This window comes from Protopterus annectens, chromosome 4.part0 (genome assembly GCF_019279795.1).
Source record: "Protopterus annectens isolate FY-2018-M chromosome 4.part0, PAN1.0, whole genome shotgun sequence".
Lineage (NCBI taxonomy): Eukaryota > Metazoa > Chordata > Ceratodontiformes > Protopteridae > Protopterus > Protopterus annectens.
Window position 1 is genome coordinate 906,447,938 of NC_056733.1, and position 20,462 is coordinate 906,468,399.

The 20,462-nt window shown below is 40.6% G+C and overlaps 1 protein-coding gene across 1 annotated transcript in view; it reads left to right on the plus strand.

Annotated features, from left to right (window-relative positions):
• PRR14L (proline rich 14 like) overlaps positions 1-17,109 on the plus strand; it is a 1,261,773-nt gene extending 1,244,664 nt beyond the window's left edge. Inside the window, exon 7 of the mRNA XM_044068866.1 lies at positions 9,820-17,109. Coding sequence (XP_043924801.1) covers positions 9,820-10,078 — 259 coding nt within the window. The 3' untranslated portion in view covers positions 10,079-17,109. The remainder of the gene's footprint in view (positions 1-9,819) is intronic.
• The last annotated feature ends 3,353 nt before the right edge of the window (positions 17,110-20,462 follow it).

A 20,462-nucleotide genomic window follows, 5' to 3' on the forward strand; every position in this document is an offset into this window, starting at 1 on the left:
GCATTACATTTTGTTATTCCCATCATGGCAAGGAGATTCCAGCTGGGATTAGGCCTCATTCCACTAGGGCTACTGCCACTTCAACAGCATTTCTGAGGGGTGGCAACTAAGGATATTTTGGAGGCAGCTACTTGGAGTTCAGTGCATACTTTCTCTAAGCATTACCACCTTCCTCTCTACTCTAAATCTAGGGCTGGTTTTGCCACAGCTATTTTGCAAGGCATGTTGACAGCTCCTGCTTCCTTATGATTTGCCAGCCTCCCTTACCTCTGCTTTGGGATTCTACCCAATGGTTAGGACTGCAGCAATGTGGAATGAAGAACATAGTACAGTTTTGTACCTACCATAAATGTAGATGTTCGAGGATCCACATTGCTGCAGTCCAATTTACCCTCCCTCCTTCCCCTCTGTGTTTAGGGGTGGTGGTGTGGGTTAGGCTATATTCTTGTGCATTTGTATATATTGTATATATGTTTGGTGCAGGGTTTTTGTTGGTGTTTTGGTTTGGGCCTTGTCTTTTTAGGGTCTTCTGACATCTGGGGCAAGAAAAGACTGAGGATATGACGTCGGTCATGCGCATTAGTACCCTGACGTCCTGACGTCAGTCTAATGCGCCTTGACCGACGTCAGCCATATACTTTGGTATTCGGGCCGACTGGACAGCGGACTACCCAATGGTTAGGACTGCAGCAATGTGGATCCTCGAACATCTACATTTATGGTAGGTACAAAACTGTACTTTATCTTTAGTGTCTAGGGCAATTTTTCTTTCGAAACTGACCTTTGATGATTTTATGAGGGATCGAAGTTTCTTGCTAATACTGTTCAGAAACGCCTTCCCTTTTTGGGATTTTGCTCTCTCATGTAGTAGCTTCCTCCTTCTGTTGTATAGCTTATTTATGGCCGGGGTCCACCAGACCGGTCTCCTGTTTTTGGAAGAGTGAGTCTTGGTTTTATTTGGGATAGCACGATCCATGCATTCTTACAGGTGCTCATAGAATGCATTTGTAAAGGATTCTGCGGGATTGGGCTGTATTATCCTCTGGCCCAGGGGCTTTGAAGGATTCCACCTCAGTCTTGAGAAGTGCAAAGTTGGCTTTTGAGAAATTCTTTACAGTGATTTCCTTGGCTGGGGGTGGGGACGGGATATGGATGTCCAGGGAAATTTGTTTATGGTCTGATCTTACCAATGAGGGGTTTACCTCTGGTGTGGAACAGAGTCCCCATGTTGGTGATGACCAGGTCCAATATGTTCCCTCTTGTGGGAGTGGTGACCAGTTGTTCCATTGAGTTAGTTTATAAATTCAAGGAACCGTTGGGCGAGGGTGTTTGGGCTTGAGTAGTTTTCCCAGTCAATGTTTGGGTAGTTGAAGTCACCCAATAACATAGTGTTTGGAGAGACCTTCATATTCTCCAGTGTTCTCAGGAATGCCAAGTGGGGTTCCTGTAATAGGGAGGGTGTTCTGTAGCAGGCTACAAACTGAAAGGCAGTTTTGCCCGCTGTTAGTTGCACATGGATGGTTTCCGATGCTTTGTGCAGTGCCACTAACCTGGAGGTGTAGGTATCTTTGATGAATATAGATACTCCTCCTCCTTTTGTGCTTCGGTCCGAGTTTTGGGGCCGAAACGCATGGTATGAGTTATAACCTGGTATTGCTGGGGTGCTCTCAGGAGCCTTGAACCAGGTTTCTGTTACTGCACAGACATCGATTTTCTCCATACTGAGGAGAGCCTCGAGTGCATGCATCTTGAGGTTTAGACTTCTGGCATTGCGTAGCATTACCTTTAGTTTTTTATCCTTGGGTTGTCTATGGAGGTGGGTTTGTCCTTTGAGTCTTGCCTAAAAAAGGCACTATGGGGGTGGCAAGAGCCTTGGCCAGTATACGAAAGCCTAAGGGTAACAGGTGCAAGCCATCCCTAGCGAAGCAACGTGGCTTGTCGAGCATGTCATCCCAGGCTGACAGACACTGGATCCCCTTTGAATGACACCAATACTTTAGTCAATTGTTGAAACTGATCATTTTGTCTTTATACTGTGGCATCATTCTTGGTGAGGGTAAGATGGTACTCAAGGTCAGGGTCATACCAGCCTGGGCTACATGGTCAGAGAGCTCCTCTGTCTCTTTTCATGTAGTCCAGGGAGGTACGTCTCAGGTCATTCACACCAGCACGGACAATGACGGAGTCATACTTGTACTTGCTTTGGAATGACCTGAGTGCTTGCATTATGTGGCGGATCCTGGCACCCGACAGGCAGCTTACAGTGACCTTCTCCAGTCTGGTGAGCGGGACGTCAGTGTGCCTGACAATAGAGTCCCCTATAACAAGTGTATTTGGTCTGTTGTTTGGCCTTAAGGGATGTGACTGAGGCACACTGATTTTGTGAGATATGTGATTTGTGGGTATTGTTGAGGGGTGGCTGTTGCTTGGATATCTGCTTAGGAGGTCTTTGCTGTTTAGGCAGATTTTTATTTGGAGTCTCCGAGTATGTTTTTGTGTGTTTGTGTTGGGTATGCAGATGCAATAGGTCTGTGTGAGACTGGATTTGTGGTGTGGGTGGTTACCTTTTCCTCCTGACAGTGCCAGTCTTGGGTTGAGAGAGCTCTGCCTCTAGTTTGGCTGTGTAACTGCATCTCTCACATGTATTACAGTTTGTTGGAAGGAGGAGAGGGTTGTCTGTGTACATAAGGCAATTGTAACATTGCCTCAAAATTCCCAGATTCACCAGCTGGACTGGAGAGTAACCTTGAAACTGACCCTTGGACATACCAGATTAGTATAGGGAACTGTTTTTTTACTGATCAGATTAGGGAAGGGAACTGATTTTTTACTTGATCAGGAAGGACCAATTGGGAGCCTAATACTTATGAGAAGTCAAGGAGGGTGTAGTGCTTAAGTTAGTGTTTCCTTATAACAGCTGAGCAAGTGCAGAGGCTTTCAAAAGTGAAAAGAGTGATTACTTTGAGAGTTTGAACAGTTCTAAGGGAAAATGTGAAGAGCAGACTTTGTGGAGCCTGGAATAGTTTAAACCTGTTTAGGCGGCGCTGCCCGACACTGCTCAGTGCGCAAAACCGCGCAAAAAGGGAGTTGTAGAGTTTTAAGAGAGAGAGATCAAGGAGTTTAGAATTGACCTAAAATGGCCAATAAAACTACAGCTTGTAGGTAGTAACCACTCCTCCAGGGACAGGCAGGCTGTTCAGTGTTAACCACTCCCACTGGTGAACACAGACTTCCCTTTAGCCCAAGCAAGCACTGGCCTTCTAGAAACTTCCAAACAGTTCAGAACAGCAAATCTGTAACTGAACTTTCTTAACTTTCAGAAAGTGGGGGGGAAAAAGCAAGATTTTTTTTTTCTTTTTGTTGTAGTTTAAAGGTAGCAGAGATGTACAAGCAGCAAAATAATCACAACAGTGCAATAAATGACCCCACACTTGAGTGCTAGGCCAAAATCAGGTAAAATGCAGTTTTTAGAGAAAAAAACAATTTTAAATTAAGTGCAACACAGGAAATGCAGTAAACAGGCTCTAGATGTATTCCAAGTACTGTTACTGTTACAGATATAAACTTTAGCAAGCCGGAAAATGCCAAAAAGGCGGCAAAGCAGTAAAACTTAACAAAAAATCAGAAGAAAATACTTAAAATCACAAAAGTGGCTCCTTTTCTTCTCTCAGCGTTTTCTCCCCTTTGTAGGTGCTTCAGCAACAACTAGCAAGCCTGAAAAGATGCCAAAACCACGAGGCAGCCTGGTTTTAAGAGAGACAGATGAAGAAGTTTAGAATTGACCCAAAATGGCCAATAAAACTACAGCTTCTAGGTAGTAACCACTCCTCCAGGGACAGGCAGGCTGTTCAGTGTTAACCACTCCCACTGGTGAACACAGAGACTTCCATTTAGCCCAAGCAAGCACTGGCCTTCTAGAAACTTCCAAACAGTTCAGAACAGCAAATCTGTAACTGAAAGTGGGAAAAAAGCAAGATTTTTTTTTTCCTTTTGTTGTAGTTTAAAGGTAGCAGAGATACACAAGCAGCAAAATAATCTCAACAGTGAAGTAAATGACCCCACACTTGAGTGCTAGGCCAGAATCAGGTAAAATGCAGTTTTTAGAGAAAAAAATGATTTTAAATTAAGTGTAACACAGGAAATGCAGTAAACAGGCTCTAGATGTGTTCCAAGTTCTGTTACTGTTACAGATATAAACTTTAGCAAGCCAGAAAATGCCAAAAAGGTGGCAAAGCAGTAAAACTTAACAAAAAATCAGAAGAAAATACTTAAAATCACAAAAGTGGCTCCTTTTCTTCTCTCAGCGTTTTCTCCCTTGGCAGGTGCTTCAGCAACAACTAGCAAGCCTGAAAAGACGCCAAAACCACAAGGCAGCTGGGTTTCTCAAAGAATTCAAATCAGTCACCAAAGAATACCTGAAAAGTCGCTGGTCATGCCACTGTACTCAACCACCATAATCATCGATCTGCCTTTCTTAGGATAGTGTCTGCCTTCAGTTCTTTTGTTTATTTGTTTCTACACCTAACTTATGTTAAATGGCAACTTGACTCATTAATTTTTATGATTTGATTGTTGCAATTAAATATGTTCTTATTTTTTTTAATTTCTAAATTATTACTTTTATTATAAATCTGCGGAGCTTTTCTCCCCGGGCCTCCGCTGAAAAAGGGCCCAGTCAACAAATGTAAAATAAAATAAGTCCTTCATCAGATCCTGCCATTTCCATGTCCACAGATAAGCCATTCAAGCTGCTTTCCTTTTCTAAGCTTCTGCCTTCTGACTAGGACAGCCATGGTATGGGGAAGAAATGTATTCTTTTGCTATTTTGGCCTTTAGGGACATTAATTATCAGACCCAAATGACAAGATATATTTTGGCTCTTCTCTCTTCGAGGGTGGAGAAGTTGACTGACATGCCTGATTTGGACAGTAAGACTCCAGCTGTTTCTCTTCTTAGTTCTGCCTCTCAGGTAGCTAACCATTCCATTAAATGCAGCTGATGCCTCCTCTGTGGATACTGCGTCTGGTTTTGTCATGAGGAGATATTCTTGGCCGACTCCCCCTTAGACAACCAGAATCTTTTTGGCACTGCTACTGCAGATTTGTTTAAAGCCTTGCAGGATAAGGGCAAGGTTATGCAGGACTGTACATTCTTGTTTTTCTTGTACCCAGCTTCCAGAGGAGCTGTCCTTCAAAATATTCCTTTGGCCATAGGCAACTTGCTTCGATAAAGAGGGTTTTGTAATGGCTTTTCCCAGATAAAACCCATTCTGGGTTCTAGAGGCCAAAAAATCTTCCTCTCCTGACAAATTTGTCTCCGTCCGGCATTCAGCCTCACTTCCTCCATGGCCAGATCCCTCTGTCCCTCAGGTAAACCCTTTCATTCCCTGTATGGCAACAGGTAACCACAGACCTTTGGGTTCTCTCCATTATTCAGTAGTGTTATTTCATGGCTTGGACGTCCCTTCATCCATTTTCTAGCCTTCCTCAGCATCATCCTTGCCAGTTTTCTCACTTCCCTCTAGTCCTGGAAGATATGGTGGAACAGGGAACCATCTAACCTGTTGACTTGTTTCAGCAGGGAGCAGGGTTTTATTCCGGAATATTCATAGTTCCCAGGAAGGAGTCGTCATGAAGGCCCGTTCTAGACCTGACCTATCTCGGCACCTTTCTCAAGGTTCCCTTCCTTCAGAATGTTGTCTCTTCATGCCCTCTTACCTCTGTTACTTCCTAAAGCCTTTCTGCTCTCCCTGGATTTGAAGGATGCTTGCCTCCATATTCCTTTTCAACCTGTCTTCAGGAAGGTTTATTATTTCTTTGTTTATTTCCTGTCATAAGTGTTTTGCTTTGTCTGTTGGTTTTTGCTCCAAGGGTATGTACCAAGTGTTTGCGTGGCCCCTGTGGTAGCCTTCTGTAGATTTCAGGGAATCCAAATATACCCTGATTTGGATGACGACCTTGTTCAAGCACCCTCTCAGCAACTTCTACTTCAAAATTTACACTTCACTATGCTTCTGTTGTGCAGTGTGGTAGTCACCCTCAATCTCAAAGTCTGCGTTGAGCCATGTCAGGACCAAGTATTTTTGGGTTGCAGGATTCAGACTATCCCAATGTTGGCTTGCCTTCTGTCTCCCCAAATCCCCTTTTCAACTATTTCCAGTCTTCTCTTCTCTTCCAGTTCTTCCTGCAAAGGAATTTCTCCAAGTCCTGGGATGCATGGATCCAGTATTCATGTGTTTCCTTTTGCCAAACTCCAAATGAGGAAACGTCAGTGGTATACTCGAGCTGTATACTGATGCTTCCAATCAACAACTTGAAGGTTCAGTGTCTTTGGTCCTGTTAACAGATGTCAGACTACATCAGTATCAGAGAGATGATTGCTCTAATCTTAGCTGCTCAGGACTTTCACTTCCTTTGGGTTCCGGGTCTTCTAAAGGTTTTTACACACACAATGAGTTGTGGTATGTCATCAAGCAGTGGGGCAGAAAATCTTACCTTCTTTGCAGGCTAGATCTCCAGGCTTGATATTTTGCAGTACACCATCACCTGATTCTTCAGGCAGTTTACATTCCTTTCAGAGCAAAATCTAGTGACAGACACACTGAGCAGGTCCAGAGCACAGCCTCACAATTAGATGTTTACAGAGAGGTGTTCCCGGACATAGTACATCACTGGGATACTCCTCAATTAGATCTCTCTGCCTTCCCTATTCTGGTGCAGTGTATAATAACATTGGGATGTGTACTGTGTGTGTACACCTCCTATGCAAGAGTGTCCAGAAAAAAAAATTCAGAGAGGCAGTAAGGACATCATAGCTACAAAACCACTGAGAGAGAGACCACTTATAGATTATTTGCTGCATATCTGGGGCTGGTGAGCTCAGTCACTCATGCATAGAGACATTACTTAAGGTACCTTGGGGGTATACTTGCCACAATTACATGAGCTTAAGGTCAAGAAAATAACTGACCAGTAAGAAGAAGCTGGGAAGGAGTACCAGAGTGCGGATCAACCACTGAGTACTGTAAAAGACTTACTGAGATGGTGAGTACTCATACATTTGTTTTCTGTAGGCAATATACATAGCACTACACAGTGTAAATTTGGCATTAATATGATTGCAGACATATTCTAAGTTTGTTTAATAGAATGTTTAATTACCAATATTTATGAACATGTCCTTTTTCATTTATCACAATAGTTGTCAGAATACAGGTTTTGTGGTATATTGCCATGTGTGTGTACCTTAATCCTTCAAAGGATTTAGACAAAAGGGTTAGACACTGAAGGGAAGAATATGATGCCTTCCCTACATTATCCATTTATCAGAAAGTTTACCTCTTTGTATGTTTGTCAGGTGGATTGCAGAAGAACATGTGCAGTTGCATTTTCCACCTTTTGTACACCCTTTCTTTTTTCCCACCATTTATGTGTATGGGGGGTAAGGAAGGGGATTCCTGGTGTATTTGCCACATATGCTGTACATTTTTTCCTTTGTACAACCTCTTGGGTCCTTACCCCTGGAGAAGGTGCGGTTATGACTGAAAACCCTTAAGATTTTATTTTAGCTACAGTATGACTCAAGTTCATGGTAATTCAGAGTTGTCATGTGTAACTATTTATTTATTTTACATTTGTTTACCGGGATAGTCCGACTGGATACATGTCAATTTTCAGCAGAGGCCCGGGGAGAAAAGCTCCACAAAGGCAAACTTACATAGATTACACATAAGTTAGCAAACAATTATAAAAATAAAGTGATTATATCCAATGGGTTATTAGTGATTCCCTAGTAGGGACTCAAAATTGTCATAGACAGAGAATTAAAAGCAAGAGACATCAGATTGGAAGCGCAGCTTGGTGATGTAGTTACAAGTTATGATAATTGCAGAATATGCTTTTAGTTTATAACTTAATCAGGGTTGATACATGGGCATGGCCAATTCACTTTGAGATACTGTTTGAGGTTTTTTTTTTTGAAGAGACTTTTGAAGGATTGTAGGGTTATATAGTCTGGCAACAAATTCCAGGTTTTGCCAATTAAGTTGGCAAACAGGGATTCACCAGCAGAGTTATTAGCTTTGTGGGTTTGGACCAGTAGTTTATCGGCTGACCATAGGGATCTTAGATTGCTATATGGCTTAATAATATTTTTAAGTGAGGGGGTATCCTCAGGGTGGTACAAAATTTTGTGCGCTATTAAGAGTTGATTGAATTGAATTAAGCTGGGCAGTTCTAGCCACTCTAGTTGTTTAAGGTTCTGGCAGTGGTGGGTTCTATAGGTGGAGCCAGTGGCGAATCTGGCAATATGATTGTAGCTATGGGACAGCTTACCTAGTTCGTATTTGTTGAGGTTTGAGAGTACAGGCGAGGCATATAAAAGAGTAGAGAGTATGTGTGATCGGGCGATTACAGTCCTAGCCAGTGGGGTTAAAAATGTCTTGTTTCTATACAGTGATCCAAGCTTCTTATTGATGGTCTGTATGGTTTTGTTGATCTGTAGGTCAAATTTGAGATTGTCTGTGATAACCCCTAGCAGTTTGGTGTGATTATCTGGGGAAATAGTGGTACCATTGTTAGATGTGACAGAGAATGAAAGTGTGGTGGGTCTACTAGTGGGAGAGAAGAGTAGAAGTTTAGTTTTATTGGGGTTCAGAAGTGGGCTTTGATTGGTGAGTCAGTTCTCGATAGTGTTAAATGTATTTTGGGTTAAGATTTGCAAGTCTGATGGGGAGGTGGCTGAGCAGATGAGAGTGGAATCATCTGCGTTTTGGATGCAGTTGGCTTTAGGGATAGCAGTTTGGAGGTTGTTGATAAAAATAGAGAAGAGTAGTGGACCTAGTATGGACCCTTGAGGGACACCAAGTGTGAGAGGCAACCGGCTGGAGAGTTTGCCCTGCCATAGTACTGCCTGCTGTCTACCAGTTAGGTAGGACTGGAACCACTGGATAGCAGGCTTGTTGAGGGAAATAGATTTTAGTGAAAGAATGAGAAGTTCATGGTTGACCATGTCACAGGCTTTTGATGGGTCAAGAAAGAGGGCAGAGGTTAACCTATTGCCATTCCTGTTTTGGTTTATGGCAGTAGTAAAGGAAAGGAGGGCTGGGGTGGTGCTGTGGTATGGCCTGAAACCATGCTGGGAGTCTGATAGTAAGTTATTCTGTGAAAGGTATTGCATTAGTTGCTTGTGTACACATTTCTCCATTATTTTGGCTAGTGGGGAAAGAATGGCAATGGGTCTGTAGTTGGATATGTCTGAGGAGATGCCACCTTTATGGAGTGGGATGACACGAGATATTTTCCAGAGGGAGGGGATAGCATTTTCGGATAAGGTCCTGTTGTATAGGAAAGTTATGGGATATGCAATGGTATCTGCAGCTATTTGCAGGTACTCTACAGGGAGGAGGTCAGCAGTGAGGGTGGTAGGTTTTAGATTTTTAGAAGTGTTTTTATAAAACTAGTGGATATTTGTTGGAAGCCAAATTTAGGGTGATTATTAGGTAGATTAGGCATGTGGTTTAAGTTAGAGGAGGTTAGTTGATTTGCTAGGGATTGGATTGTTTCAGTGAAAAAGTTATTAGAGGCGCTAACTATGGTCTCTAAGGAACTATGGGTGTAGTTAGTCGGGGTTGGGGTGGTGGAGTGACCTGGACAAAGTAGTTGATTTAAGCCTGCCCAGAACTTTTGAGGGTTGTTGTGGTGTTTTTGTTTTTAGTAACTGAAGCACTTTATTATTTTTCATATTTTCTGCTTATGTTTTAGTTACTGGCAGTGGTGGTCTGGAATTGAGTTGACTGTTCTCTTTGCATCCTTTGTGTAGGTGCCTTGAGACCATCTTTGAGGAGCCTAAAGAGAAGAATGGCTCTTTGATCTGCATAAGCCATCAGAAGAGAAAAAGAGTTCTGGACTTCCAAGATTTTACTGTACCAAGGAAGAGAAGGGCTCGCTCTGGTGTAAAAATGACAATAGGCAGAACACGAGGACAGAAACAAGTCCAGGATAACGTGGGTATGGACATCCTTCTCATCCAGAAACTTACAGACCTTGAGAACTTTTTTGCAGACGAGGAAGCAGGATAGAGCCGAGATGCTTCTGGCACTTTCTGCACAACAGAAGCAGTAAGAAGAGCTGTGTGTTATACAATGGGTCCAGTACTCCAGAGCTGTGGATCTGTAGTACATCCAAGCTACATGACTGCATCCTCTTTGCACAAACATGGCTGGTGCTGTTTAACCTCCATCCTTTGTCAGTGGCCTTCATTTCTTTAACACTGAATACCTGCTGTGTTTCAGGATCTGTTGGTCTTCCTTCAGTTAGGATGGTGCCGAATGATCTCAGAGCAGTGGCTTTCCATGATTGCCTGTGAATTTGCACATCTGTATATGTATAAGCTTACAGCAGCTGGTACAGTTCTGCAATGGCTTGGTTTATTCCACCCTTCTGAAACTGACCTCAGTTTTATCAAAAGGTTTTGGGCCACCTCTGTCCAAAACGTGGCCTGCTGAACCTGTACCTTGAGCAGCTTTTTTTTTTTTTTTTTTGCCAGTGAATATGTTGCACTTATGTACAGAACAATTTTGTATATATGTATAATATAGTCTATTTTTGTGTTTCATTTTGTTGAAGTCTTAGCTCAGGTGTTTTATGTGCAAGACTGTTCAAGCAGGAAGTGTTTTGAAAGTGAGTGGAGTAGCCTTTAGGGGTGGGATCGTAATAGACTGCTTTTTTGTATGGCAGTCCCATGTGCATTTCAGTTCTAGGAAAGAAGGGGTTTAATCTCTGCCTCAAGTTTGACATTTCCTTGTAAGAACATCATCCCATCCATCTCCCAAACAGAGGAAAACAATTGTCAGAGTCATATATCCAGTCTATGGAGATAGCATGCAGTGGCGGTCTGTTCGCTTATATTAGGATGTATGTTGTTATAATGTCTCTTAATTTCAGACATTACGATTTGTAGCATCTGTGAAAATATTGAGGGATATAATGCTGCCAGGTGGTGAAGTGGTTATCCCTTAAGCCTGAGGTAGATTAATGTTGCCTTTTAACATTTGCACTATTCTCATTATGAAGCTTCAGAATAACTTTTTTGTTGGAGATGCTGTAAAAACTTGAACAGAAGCTTTGCAGGAATATTTGAACCACGGGAAGGCAGCATCTTTGAATGCAGAATGCTGATGAGAGAGTCGCAGCCTCCATTTTGCATGAGCACATACAGACAGAAATGCAGTAATTTTCAGAGATTTGTGTGAACATTCTCTCTGGAAGTAGTATTTATCTGGTTCTTCGCACTAACTGTGAGCCTCAGCTATGCATATACAGTCACTACAGTTTCTGGTTTGTGCCATTCTTACCTGGATGCATTTTGCTTTCTGCATGTGCCATCACTGATGATTTTGGAAGTGGGAGGGATTGCGCACTATTGCACATCTTCAGCATGATGCTTTTAAGAGTAGCAGTGATGAAAGGTATGCTGCAGATGGCCACGTCGAAATTCATAAAACCTGCATCCCTGTCATCCCTCTGAAGAGCACTAGGCAGTTGCTAATCAGTATGGACTGCGTTTTTTTTTCCTTCTCAGAATAAAAACACTAAGGTAATGGTATTTTAGAGAGGGTATATCAAAAGCAGTGTGGGAATAGCTGAGAAAGAGTTTGCTTGTGAAGATCCTTCTTAACCTCTTAAAATGCTCCTTATACTTATTTGGCACTTAAATAGCTGACTGTGGCATCCTTTGGCTGTCTTGCAGTATTGATATTCCTATGATGAATTCATTTTGCCTTTACCAAGGTTTAGATGTTCTCTGTTCAGCTTAATTTGTCATTTCTGCACCAGATATTATATGCTAATATTGCAAATCATTAATTTAATGCATGTCTTCCTCCCAGCAGTGCCTAACTAGCAGAAGTATTTGGGTTGCAGGACTCTCCAGTTTTAGTGTTCACATCTATGCCTTCGTTTGATGTGACTTGGGCTTTAAAAGCATGCTGCCGTAAACTAATTAGGGAGTCGAGGATGTTTGCCAGGCTTTTATACCATCATTGTCGCACAGACAATTTTGCCTACCCAGAAATGTGAAGTTGTGGGCACCATGTAGATTAGCGGGAAAAGAAGTTTTATAAAAGCAGGTTGTTTGACCTATAATAATATTTTTACACTGAGTTTTGTGCATTGCTTTCCTTGTTCAATGTTTTTAAAAAATTGTTTTGAAAGCCTTTTTGCAACAGTAGCTTCATGTTCTAATTTTGGATTTATGAGAACTTTAGGAGCTGTCAGTGCTGCTTGCACAGTCATGTTCGATGACTGTGTGAGGATAAGTTGCATTCCAAGAGCAAGTTTTCATCCATGTAATATGTCAGTAGTGTTGTCTTGTTCACGCAGCCTTAGCTGGAGGTTTGTATTTGACTGTTCTTATAAAATAAGCATGCAAAACAAAACAAAATTCATCCACAACCAATACAATCAGTTAAAAACTTTATCATGCTAGTTCAGCACTTTAGCAATCAGCTTATTCATGCCTGAGGCAGCTGATGTGAAAGTGTTGCACTAGCGTAGTAACGTTTTTAACTTTGACCTTACTGGTTTCGGAGGAATTTTATTTTGTTTTACTTGCTGTTAATTGTGTGATTCCGTCTGGATTTATCTCCTGACTTTATTTTATTGCTTATATGAAATACGCATCTGATGGTACATGATCATTTTGCCTACCCAGAAATGTGAAGTTGTGGGCACCATGTAGGTTCTTTGTGTTAAGCAGTCACTTTTTAGAAAATCATCTGGCTTCCTTCATAATTTTGTGTCTATGGGTTCTTTCAGACTGCTGATTTGTCATTCAGTTCCAATGCAGCTATAACAGGAGTTTTAATCTGAGTAATATGTCTGGAAATATATTTGAGTTGGAATGGTTTTGTAGCAACAGCATCCATAAGAGAAGTAGCTCTTAATTGGTACTAATTGATGGCAAACATTTGAGTTTTTTGCCATCCTTGAATTAGCTAGAAAAAATGAAAGAAGAACCACTGTTGTTCTTTTTAAGATGTGATCGCTCTGAAGAGTTTCTTTGAATTTCCTTATTCCATTTTGAGTATTAGTTTTTAGACTGCAGTGTCAATGACCAGGTCTGTGGAGGCATTCTTTGCTTTTGAAATAACTGCAGTATCAATCACTGACTATGCATTTTGTTTTCTTTTAATTGCAGCATCATTGACGGACTCACTGGATGTTTTAATTGTATTATTTTTTTGGCTTACTCATGGGATGCAATATTTTTTTAATAACTCCAAGATCAGTGACTGATTTGCTTGATGCATTAATTGCATTTTTGTATGCTGTCAATAGTTCTACTTTTAAGTCTGACATAAAATAAGGCTGATATATTGTTGATTTGAAAAGGACCACAAATGAAGGGTAAACTGACTTAATTGAATAGAAATAGTTGTATCATTGTTAAATACATGTACATATGTTTGTGTGTTTGTAATGGTCCTGGAAGGAGGTGGCATAACAGCACCTTTTGCGTCTGTAGTCTCATAAGGTTTACTGTGTGAAAGGAGAATGGTGTTGTTTGTCCCAGTCTTTACCCAATAGCTACTCTTATATTTTTAGCTCTAATGTAAACTTAAAAGTTTTTTTCTTTTATTCTAATTGTGATAGTTTGAAAATGAGAAAACTGGTTCTGAATTTAGCAGAAACCTATTGCAATGAAGCCACAGTTGCTTCTCTGATGTCTTAATTTACAGTATACCGTTTATGCTTGGAGACGTGCTTTCATAGCCTACCTTCTCTTTATGATAAGAAGAGGCCTGCTCTGTACTAAAACACAGAATGGTCACAGCAGTTTAGTGTGCAGCCGTAGCCTCCTGACCTGCTTTACCACCTTGACAGCCTCCAGCCAATACAATCTAGCATTTTTCTTGCCATCTTTTCTGTGGGAGTTGCACAGCTTGTATTGTTACTTAATCTTGATGGAGGCCTACATTAATTTTGAATTTTGCAACTTTACCTAGACTCTTCTTTTCTCCTTTACATATATATAAAACTGTTGTTGTGATCTAGTTTAACTGATTACTGAAAGTTTACAGTTTAGTTTGTTTTGTGGTTAACCATAGGAAGTTTTGTGTGCATTGCTTTTCTTGCTAACACTTTAAAGGTGTTCTTGCCCAATGTCTCGCTCTTTCGTTTATGGATGGTGGTTTCCAGCACTGTCTAAAACATCAGCAGCTGAAATGGAGTACAAGGTCTAGGTCTTGTCAGTTGGCATCATCATGGTACCAGGTCAGACCCACATTTGCAGGGGAGCAATATACTTGGGCTTGATGTTCAAAAGTATTCCTAATTGTGAACCCCACTATCTCAAAGGAGGGTTTGCATCACCAAAAATACAGCTGTTAAATGTGATCCTGCTTTTATGCTCTTTACTGTAAATGGAGCTGGCTTGGTTAAGTGTTTTGAGTACGAGTCAAGTTCTTCTGAGTTTTAACATATGTTTTCCAATTTTCTAGCCGGAGTATTGAGATCCTTTGATCTCAGTAGGACTGTTTTATCTTCTGGCTGCACTTGACAATCCTCCTTGGTGGTAGTGGCTTTCTTAGTGATCACAGAGCCTTTTTCATTTTTGTTTCTGGTACTTTTTTGATCTTATTTAGTGGAAGAGAGTTTGGTGTTTGTTGGTGTGTATGCTGCTCCACTAGTCCTTTTGATAATGTGCCCAGCTGTCATGGATAGTGTGATAGTCATGTATGTAGTTATACTTCATCTTGTGCTTTTCAGTGGCCCATCTTTTGCTGATTATTTGTTTGTAGCTGCATTTGTCTAACTGCAGATGTCTCCTATATGCTTTTGATAATCCTTCGATTGTCATCACTTATATCCTTGCCAGTTCTGCAGTTGTCGCCATGTCTGCCCAATGTGTTAGGGTTTTTGCATTTCTCACTGTGTTGTCCAGTTCCTGCTACCCATTCTGTTTCTCATATTAATGACCAACTCCCAGCCACTGTCACACAGACTGATCCGAAAAAGTGCTGTAAACACAGCCCCTTTAACAACTGAACAGTGTTTGTGCTTTGAGGAAAGCCGCCCTGATTTTCTGTGCCCCTCTTTTACTTAAATATTCTATGGTCTCACAACCATATTGAGGGGAGAATCATCTTGCAAGGACTAATGTGCTGTCCACGCAATTTGTGATCTCATAGGTTCAGGAGCGAAGTGACAGGGAGCAAGAGCTGACCACCTAGTAGGAGAACAGGTACCACAGTGATGGGGTGCATCTGGCTTTGCTAGTCTCATGACTGCACCATGCCTACATCGAACCTGTATTCCTACAGTTCTCATTTTGTATGTTTACTTTAGTTTGTCCCACAGTTGTGTCTTTTATATTTTTAGAATATGCTGTTTCCAAGTATGTCCTCAGGTCAAACCATTTTTTTGGTTCCACATTTGCCGTAGCATATACCCCTGCTTTGCTGGGCCTGTTGTTTCTATGCTTGCCCAGATTTTGCTGGTCATATAGTTGTTTTTCCTGAGTGTACATGCACAAAATGTTGTTGCTGATCACACTTGTCTGTGTGTATATATGCCTAGTGTGTTGCTGATCACACGTGTGTGGGTGTGTGTGTGTGGGCGTGTGTGTGTGTGTGTGTGTGTGTGTGTGTGTGTGTGTGTGTGTGTGCGTGCGTGCTAATGTGGATCACACTTGTTTGTGTATATATGCCCACAAAGTTGCTGATCAAACGTCTTTGTGCATGCTAGTATTCTTAGATTTTTGGATGTCAAACAGCTGTCAACATTTCAACCTAATAGTTGCCACAGTGTAGGAATTGTATTTGGTTTTACTTTTGTGTATGCCATCTGGCTTTTATTTGTCACTGTACATATCCCCTTTCCTTCCATGCTGGTTTTGATTTTCATGATCACTTCTCACTGATAACTGTTTGACACTTTTATTTTGCACATGGGAAATGTGTGCTTGTTGCAGGCAGTCCCTTCTATTGATATTAACCAACTAGCAGCTATATAGTTGGTGTTTGCAATGAATATTTTCAAAAAATATGAACATTTTATATTGCATATAATTTTTTGCCTTTGAACTCTGTCCTTTCAAAGAATGCAGTTGAGCTCAGGTCTTGAGCATAGCCCCAATTATTTACAATGCCATGTAGTACATCTGGGCTTAACAACCCTCTGGTTGAGTGTGTTCTAATTAAAATTAGTGTACTTGGCTAGAAATAAAATGAAAATTAATGAAGTCTGTGCATTTCCTTGGCTTGCATCTTGCCTCTTTTCCTTCTGTTTCTGCATGCCTCAGTTTTTTTTTACTACAGTATTAACATGGTAAGTCTTGTGTTTTTTTATTATCATCATCATCATCATCACCCTGATGTTGCAGAAAACTATGGATTTGGTTACAAGAGTATGACAATTTCTTCAAAACCTCACCCCATCAGTTTACCCCCCCCCCCCCAATCCTGATGTGACCACAGAGGTTATTATATTAAGTGGAGCAGAGGAAGACGCATCTCTCCGTTTAGAACATCCAAGGCTCTCTTTTTTCCTGTTTTATTTTCAGAGTTTCGTAGACGTTTGGTGTTGATGATATAGCTCTTAAACTTGTAGTCCATGTCTGGTTGTAACACAGGTCAGGTGTACAGGATTTTTACAAACAGCGAAGTTTACATTTTTTTCTCTTAGATTGAGTAAATGTTTCATCTTGTGACCCCCCCCAAAAAAAAAATAGAAATCTTGCAGCATGGTCAGGAGAGAGTTGTATTCTGCCACCTTTTTGAGACTTCTGCCACATCAATAATAAAGCTTTCAGGTCAGTTTGTACCTATATGGTAAAGCAGCCACTGTATTTCCTGTCCACCAAATTAAGATAACCATACCACAGGAAGTGATCTTGGCAGCCCAAGTAACCTTACTGTCATTGAGTAGGTAGGTATTAAAATGGCTTGTAAGTAACATGGCATTATGTTTAAAACACACAACTGTAGTCTGCTTTTTTGTTGCTTTTGTTTAATGTGTTTTGTTTTAAAACTGAAAGCTTCAAGCTCCTTGCTGGTTTAGATGTCCATGTTTAATTTATAAAAACAATAAACAATTTTTTAAGTGGAAATTTGACAAGTTTGTAATTTGTTTTGGATGACCCAGGAAATGTTTGTGTTGCACAAAATATGCTTGTGTTGTACATTTTCACAGCACAAAACAGTTACACAGCAACCTGTCACTATATAATGCGTGTATTTACAAACCATCTGTTGTGGACCTGGTAGGATGTGCTCACCAACTGATAATTTTACTTTGAGGCATCTTTCTTCTTTGCTTATTTTCCTGTATTAACCAGTAGGTGAACTGGTCCTGGGACCCCTTAGTCAACTTGGGCCCCACAGGTAAATACAGTCAGCATTTAGGACTTAATTGTAATACATAAAGCAATATTTATATTACTGTAAGCATTCCAACATTTTGTACTGTATTGCACACAAACTTTTCAATAGAGAAGATGTATAAAAATAAAAATTTAGAAACTCTGTAGTAAATTGCCGAATGATTAATACATCATAAACAAGATTTCAGCCTTAGAATCTGTACACTAGGTGATGTACCCAAATAAATTCTCTACACTTTTTGATTAGGAATTTAAACATTATTTAGTACTCTGTAGTAGTAATGAATTTCCTTGGCCTGTGCAGTGACCGCCTGTGGGTGGAGTATGCATGTGTCAGCAATGGGTTACCTTCACTTCCCAAAGGGACTGACATCAGCAGGTTGGCCCTGCCCACCCACAGTTGTTAAAAATCAGACCACAAACGTGCTTTGGCCATGATCAGTCCCTCCCCCCTGCCTATACCATCTAGTACGTGAGTTACTTAAACTCTGGTCACCTGGGAAACAGTCAGGACTTTTTGTCTGTGCCACTAGTGTCAGTAAAGGAAGTGTTTTGTAAGTTTGGTGTAACGAGGTGAGGGTAATCATCCTGAATATGTCTCCTTTTAATAAGGCTGATCCAAAAGTGACTTAATTCTGTCTTGGCAAAGGTGTTTGAGTAAGGTCTGTGAAGCATCATTTTGTATAATTTTCCTTTAGGCTGTAAGCGTCAATGTTGCTACACACTAGGCATCATAACGTAAAGCATGCAGGTGCACCTTGGATGTCAGCCAAACTAAATTTCTGGTGTTTGGTAATGCAGCTTTAGCAAAAATGCATATTGGAAGGATCACTGTCATCCTTACAGCATTGCTCAGAAGAAAGAGCTGTCAACTAGAAATGTAGACGCCGATTATTTGAAAACTAGCAGCTTCCTTCAATGTCATCGGGAATACTATTGAGAAACTTGTATCCATGACAACACTCCACACATTCACAATTCTTCAAAGTCTGCTTTGAACACATTTTCCATTAGTGACTACTGTTTTTGTAACTTATGTTAATTCCTAGAAGCCATGGCAACTCATCCCTTTCTGCTAAATGTTGTCTATGTCCATACTATTGGGAAATTGCTACAAAAAAAAAAAGCAGTCTGGCTCACCTGGATTTGATGGGATCTCCCCAAGTTTCATAAAACTATCTTTGTTCATTGACAAAGCATAAGAAAATGAGAGGAGTATCTTTATATGATTTTTTGAAGGAGGCTCATCTAAAACAAAGCCATGAAGTATTCCCTATTGAAATGTCGAGTGCCGACATGATTTAAAAAAAAAAACATAGGAGATGAGCCAATCTGGAAGATCTCTTTTCCTTAAAATATCTTTTTGCAGGGGAGCAAGCCCCCCACCCCAAACTTATGCATACCAACTCTGAGATTGACATACCTGCAGAAAAGGGAATATTCTGAGAAATGGTATCTGACTTTCAGACATTTAGCCTCTGTATTTCTGGGCTTGCTCTAGTGGGTCCCAACCATGGCTCTCAACCAATCCGGGACAAAGCTCAACAGAATCGGGGACAACTCCAGAAAAAATAAGGGACAGTCAGGGACACATTTAAAAGGGTCTATATTAAATCACCGAACGCTTAAAAAAAGCAAATGGTGATTGATCGACCCTATGTAAGCGAAAGCTTACAATGTGAAAGTGTCAGAACAGCAATTTTTTTCCCTTGGAAAAAAAATCGCTGTTCCAACAAAAAAGAAATTAAACGTTACATTAAGTGGGGGGCTTCGCCCCCCACCCTTACTTAAATATACCAACTCTGAGACCGCACTACAGTGCCGAAAATGACAAAGTACTGAAGCGGCTAAGCAAATTCTTTCCCAGGGAAAGAATTCGCTTAACAGCCGCTTTGATATTTTCCGTTTTCTGCCTTTTAAGTTTGACCAAGACGCATTTGAAAGAATTCATCTTTGGTCTTCTAATATAGACCCGTTTAAAATATTAGTTCTATTAACTTGAGGCATTAACAAAATTAGAAAATATGAATTAATACACATTTCCTGAAGTAAAATAAGTATTTATTTTTTAATTATTGTCATTATTTAAGCATACTTCACCACCTTTTGTCCAAAATGCACCAGTGTTAAGGGATTAAGAGGGACAGAGCTAAAATTTGAGTCAGAATCGGGGACATCCCTGAAAATCGGGGACAATTGAGAGGTGCCAACATTTAAAATGTTTACTGGCATAAAGATGGCCCATATGCTGAAACTAAAATGTTTAACATTCTTACTGCTTCAGCAGTCCATTGGCTGTATGGGGTGTTTCCTGTCCAGGAAACAACAGCTAGCAAGCTTCATAAAGCTCCAGCCCAGAGGAGGGAAATCAACAGTTGGAGTGAAGAAATCTTCAGTGCTTTCTTGGTGTCTCAAGGGAAAGAGTTCTGAGGCTTCACAGGAGCAGCAGTTTGCTACAGGCTTTATTTCTGACAGGTCCCAATAGGGGGAACCCTTCCAAAGAAAATACTGTCTTTTTAAATATTTTGATACATTTTTATTTTCTGTAAAATACCAGCAATTTTATTAATATTTGAAGTTTGGTGTTAAAACTGTTTTAGAATGGGGCTCCTTTAACTCTGGGGCTGTTTTTTTTCCCTGAGGGAAAAAAACTGCTTTTAAGACATTTTAACCAAAATGTAAGGATTTAAAGACTCAGAAGTGTGTTTATGTACTTCAAACACTGTGTTTAGGTGCTTGTGTGCACTTTGTGATAGCTTTCCTTCATTATTTTACTTGAAGGTGTTATATTTAAGGATTTAGAAGTGTATTTAATTTTGGTTCTTGTTTTACACTTCGTGACAACTTTTATTTCTCGTTTTCTGTCAGTGTACTTTCTGTGAAAAGGTCTTCTGACAAGGTTTTGGTGTACTGCTTGTGCCTTTATTTTATAATTTTGCAAGACTGTGTTGGAACTGTGTGTGGTGCTTGTGAAACATTTAACTGATACATTAACTTCTGACCAGCTCTTCCCAGCAACAGTTAGCAGTCATGCTTCCTCCTCAGCTGCAGCATTCATTCTTAAACTGGTCCTAATGTTT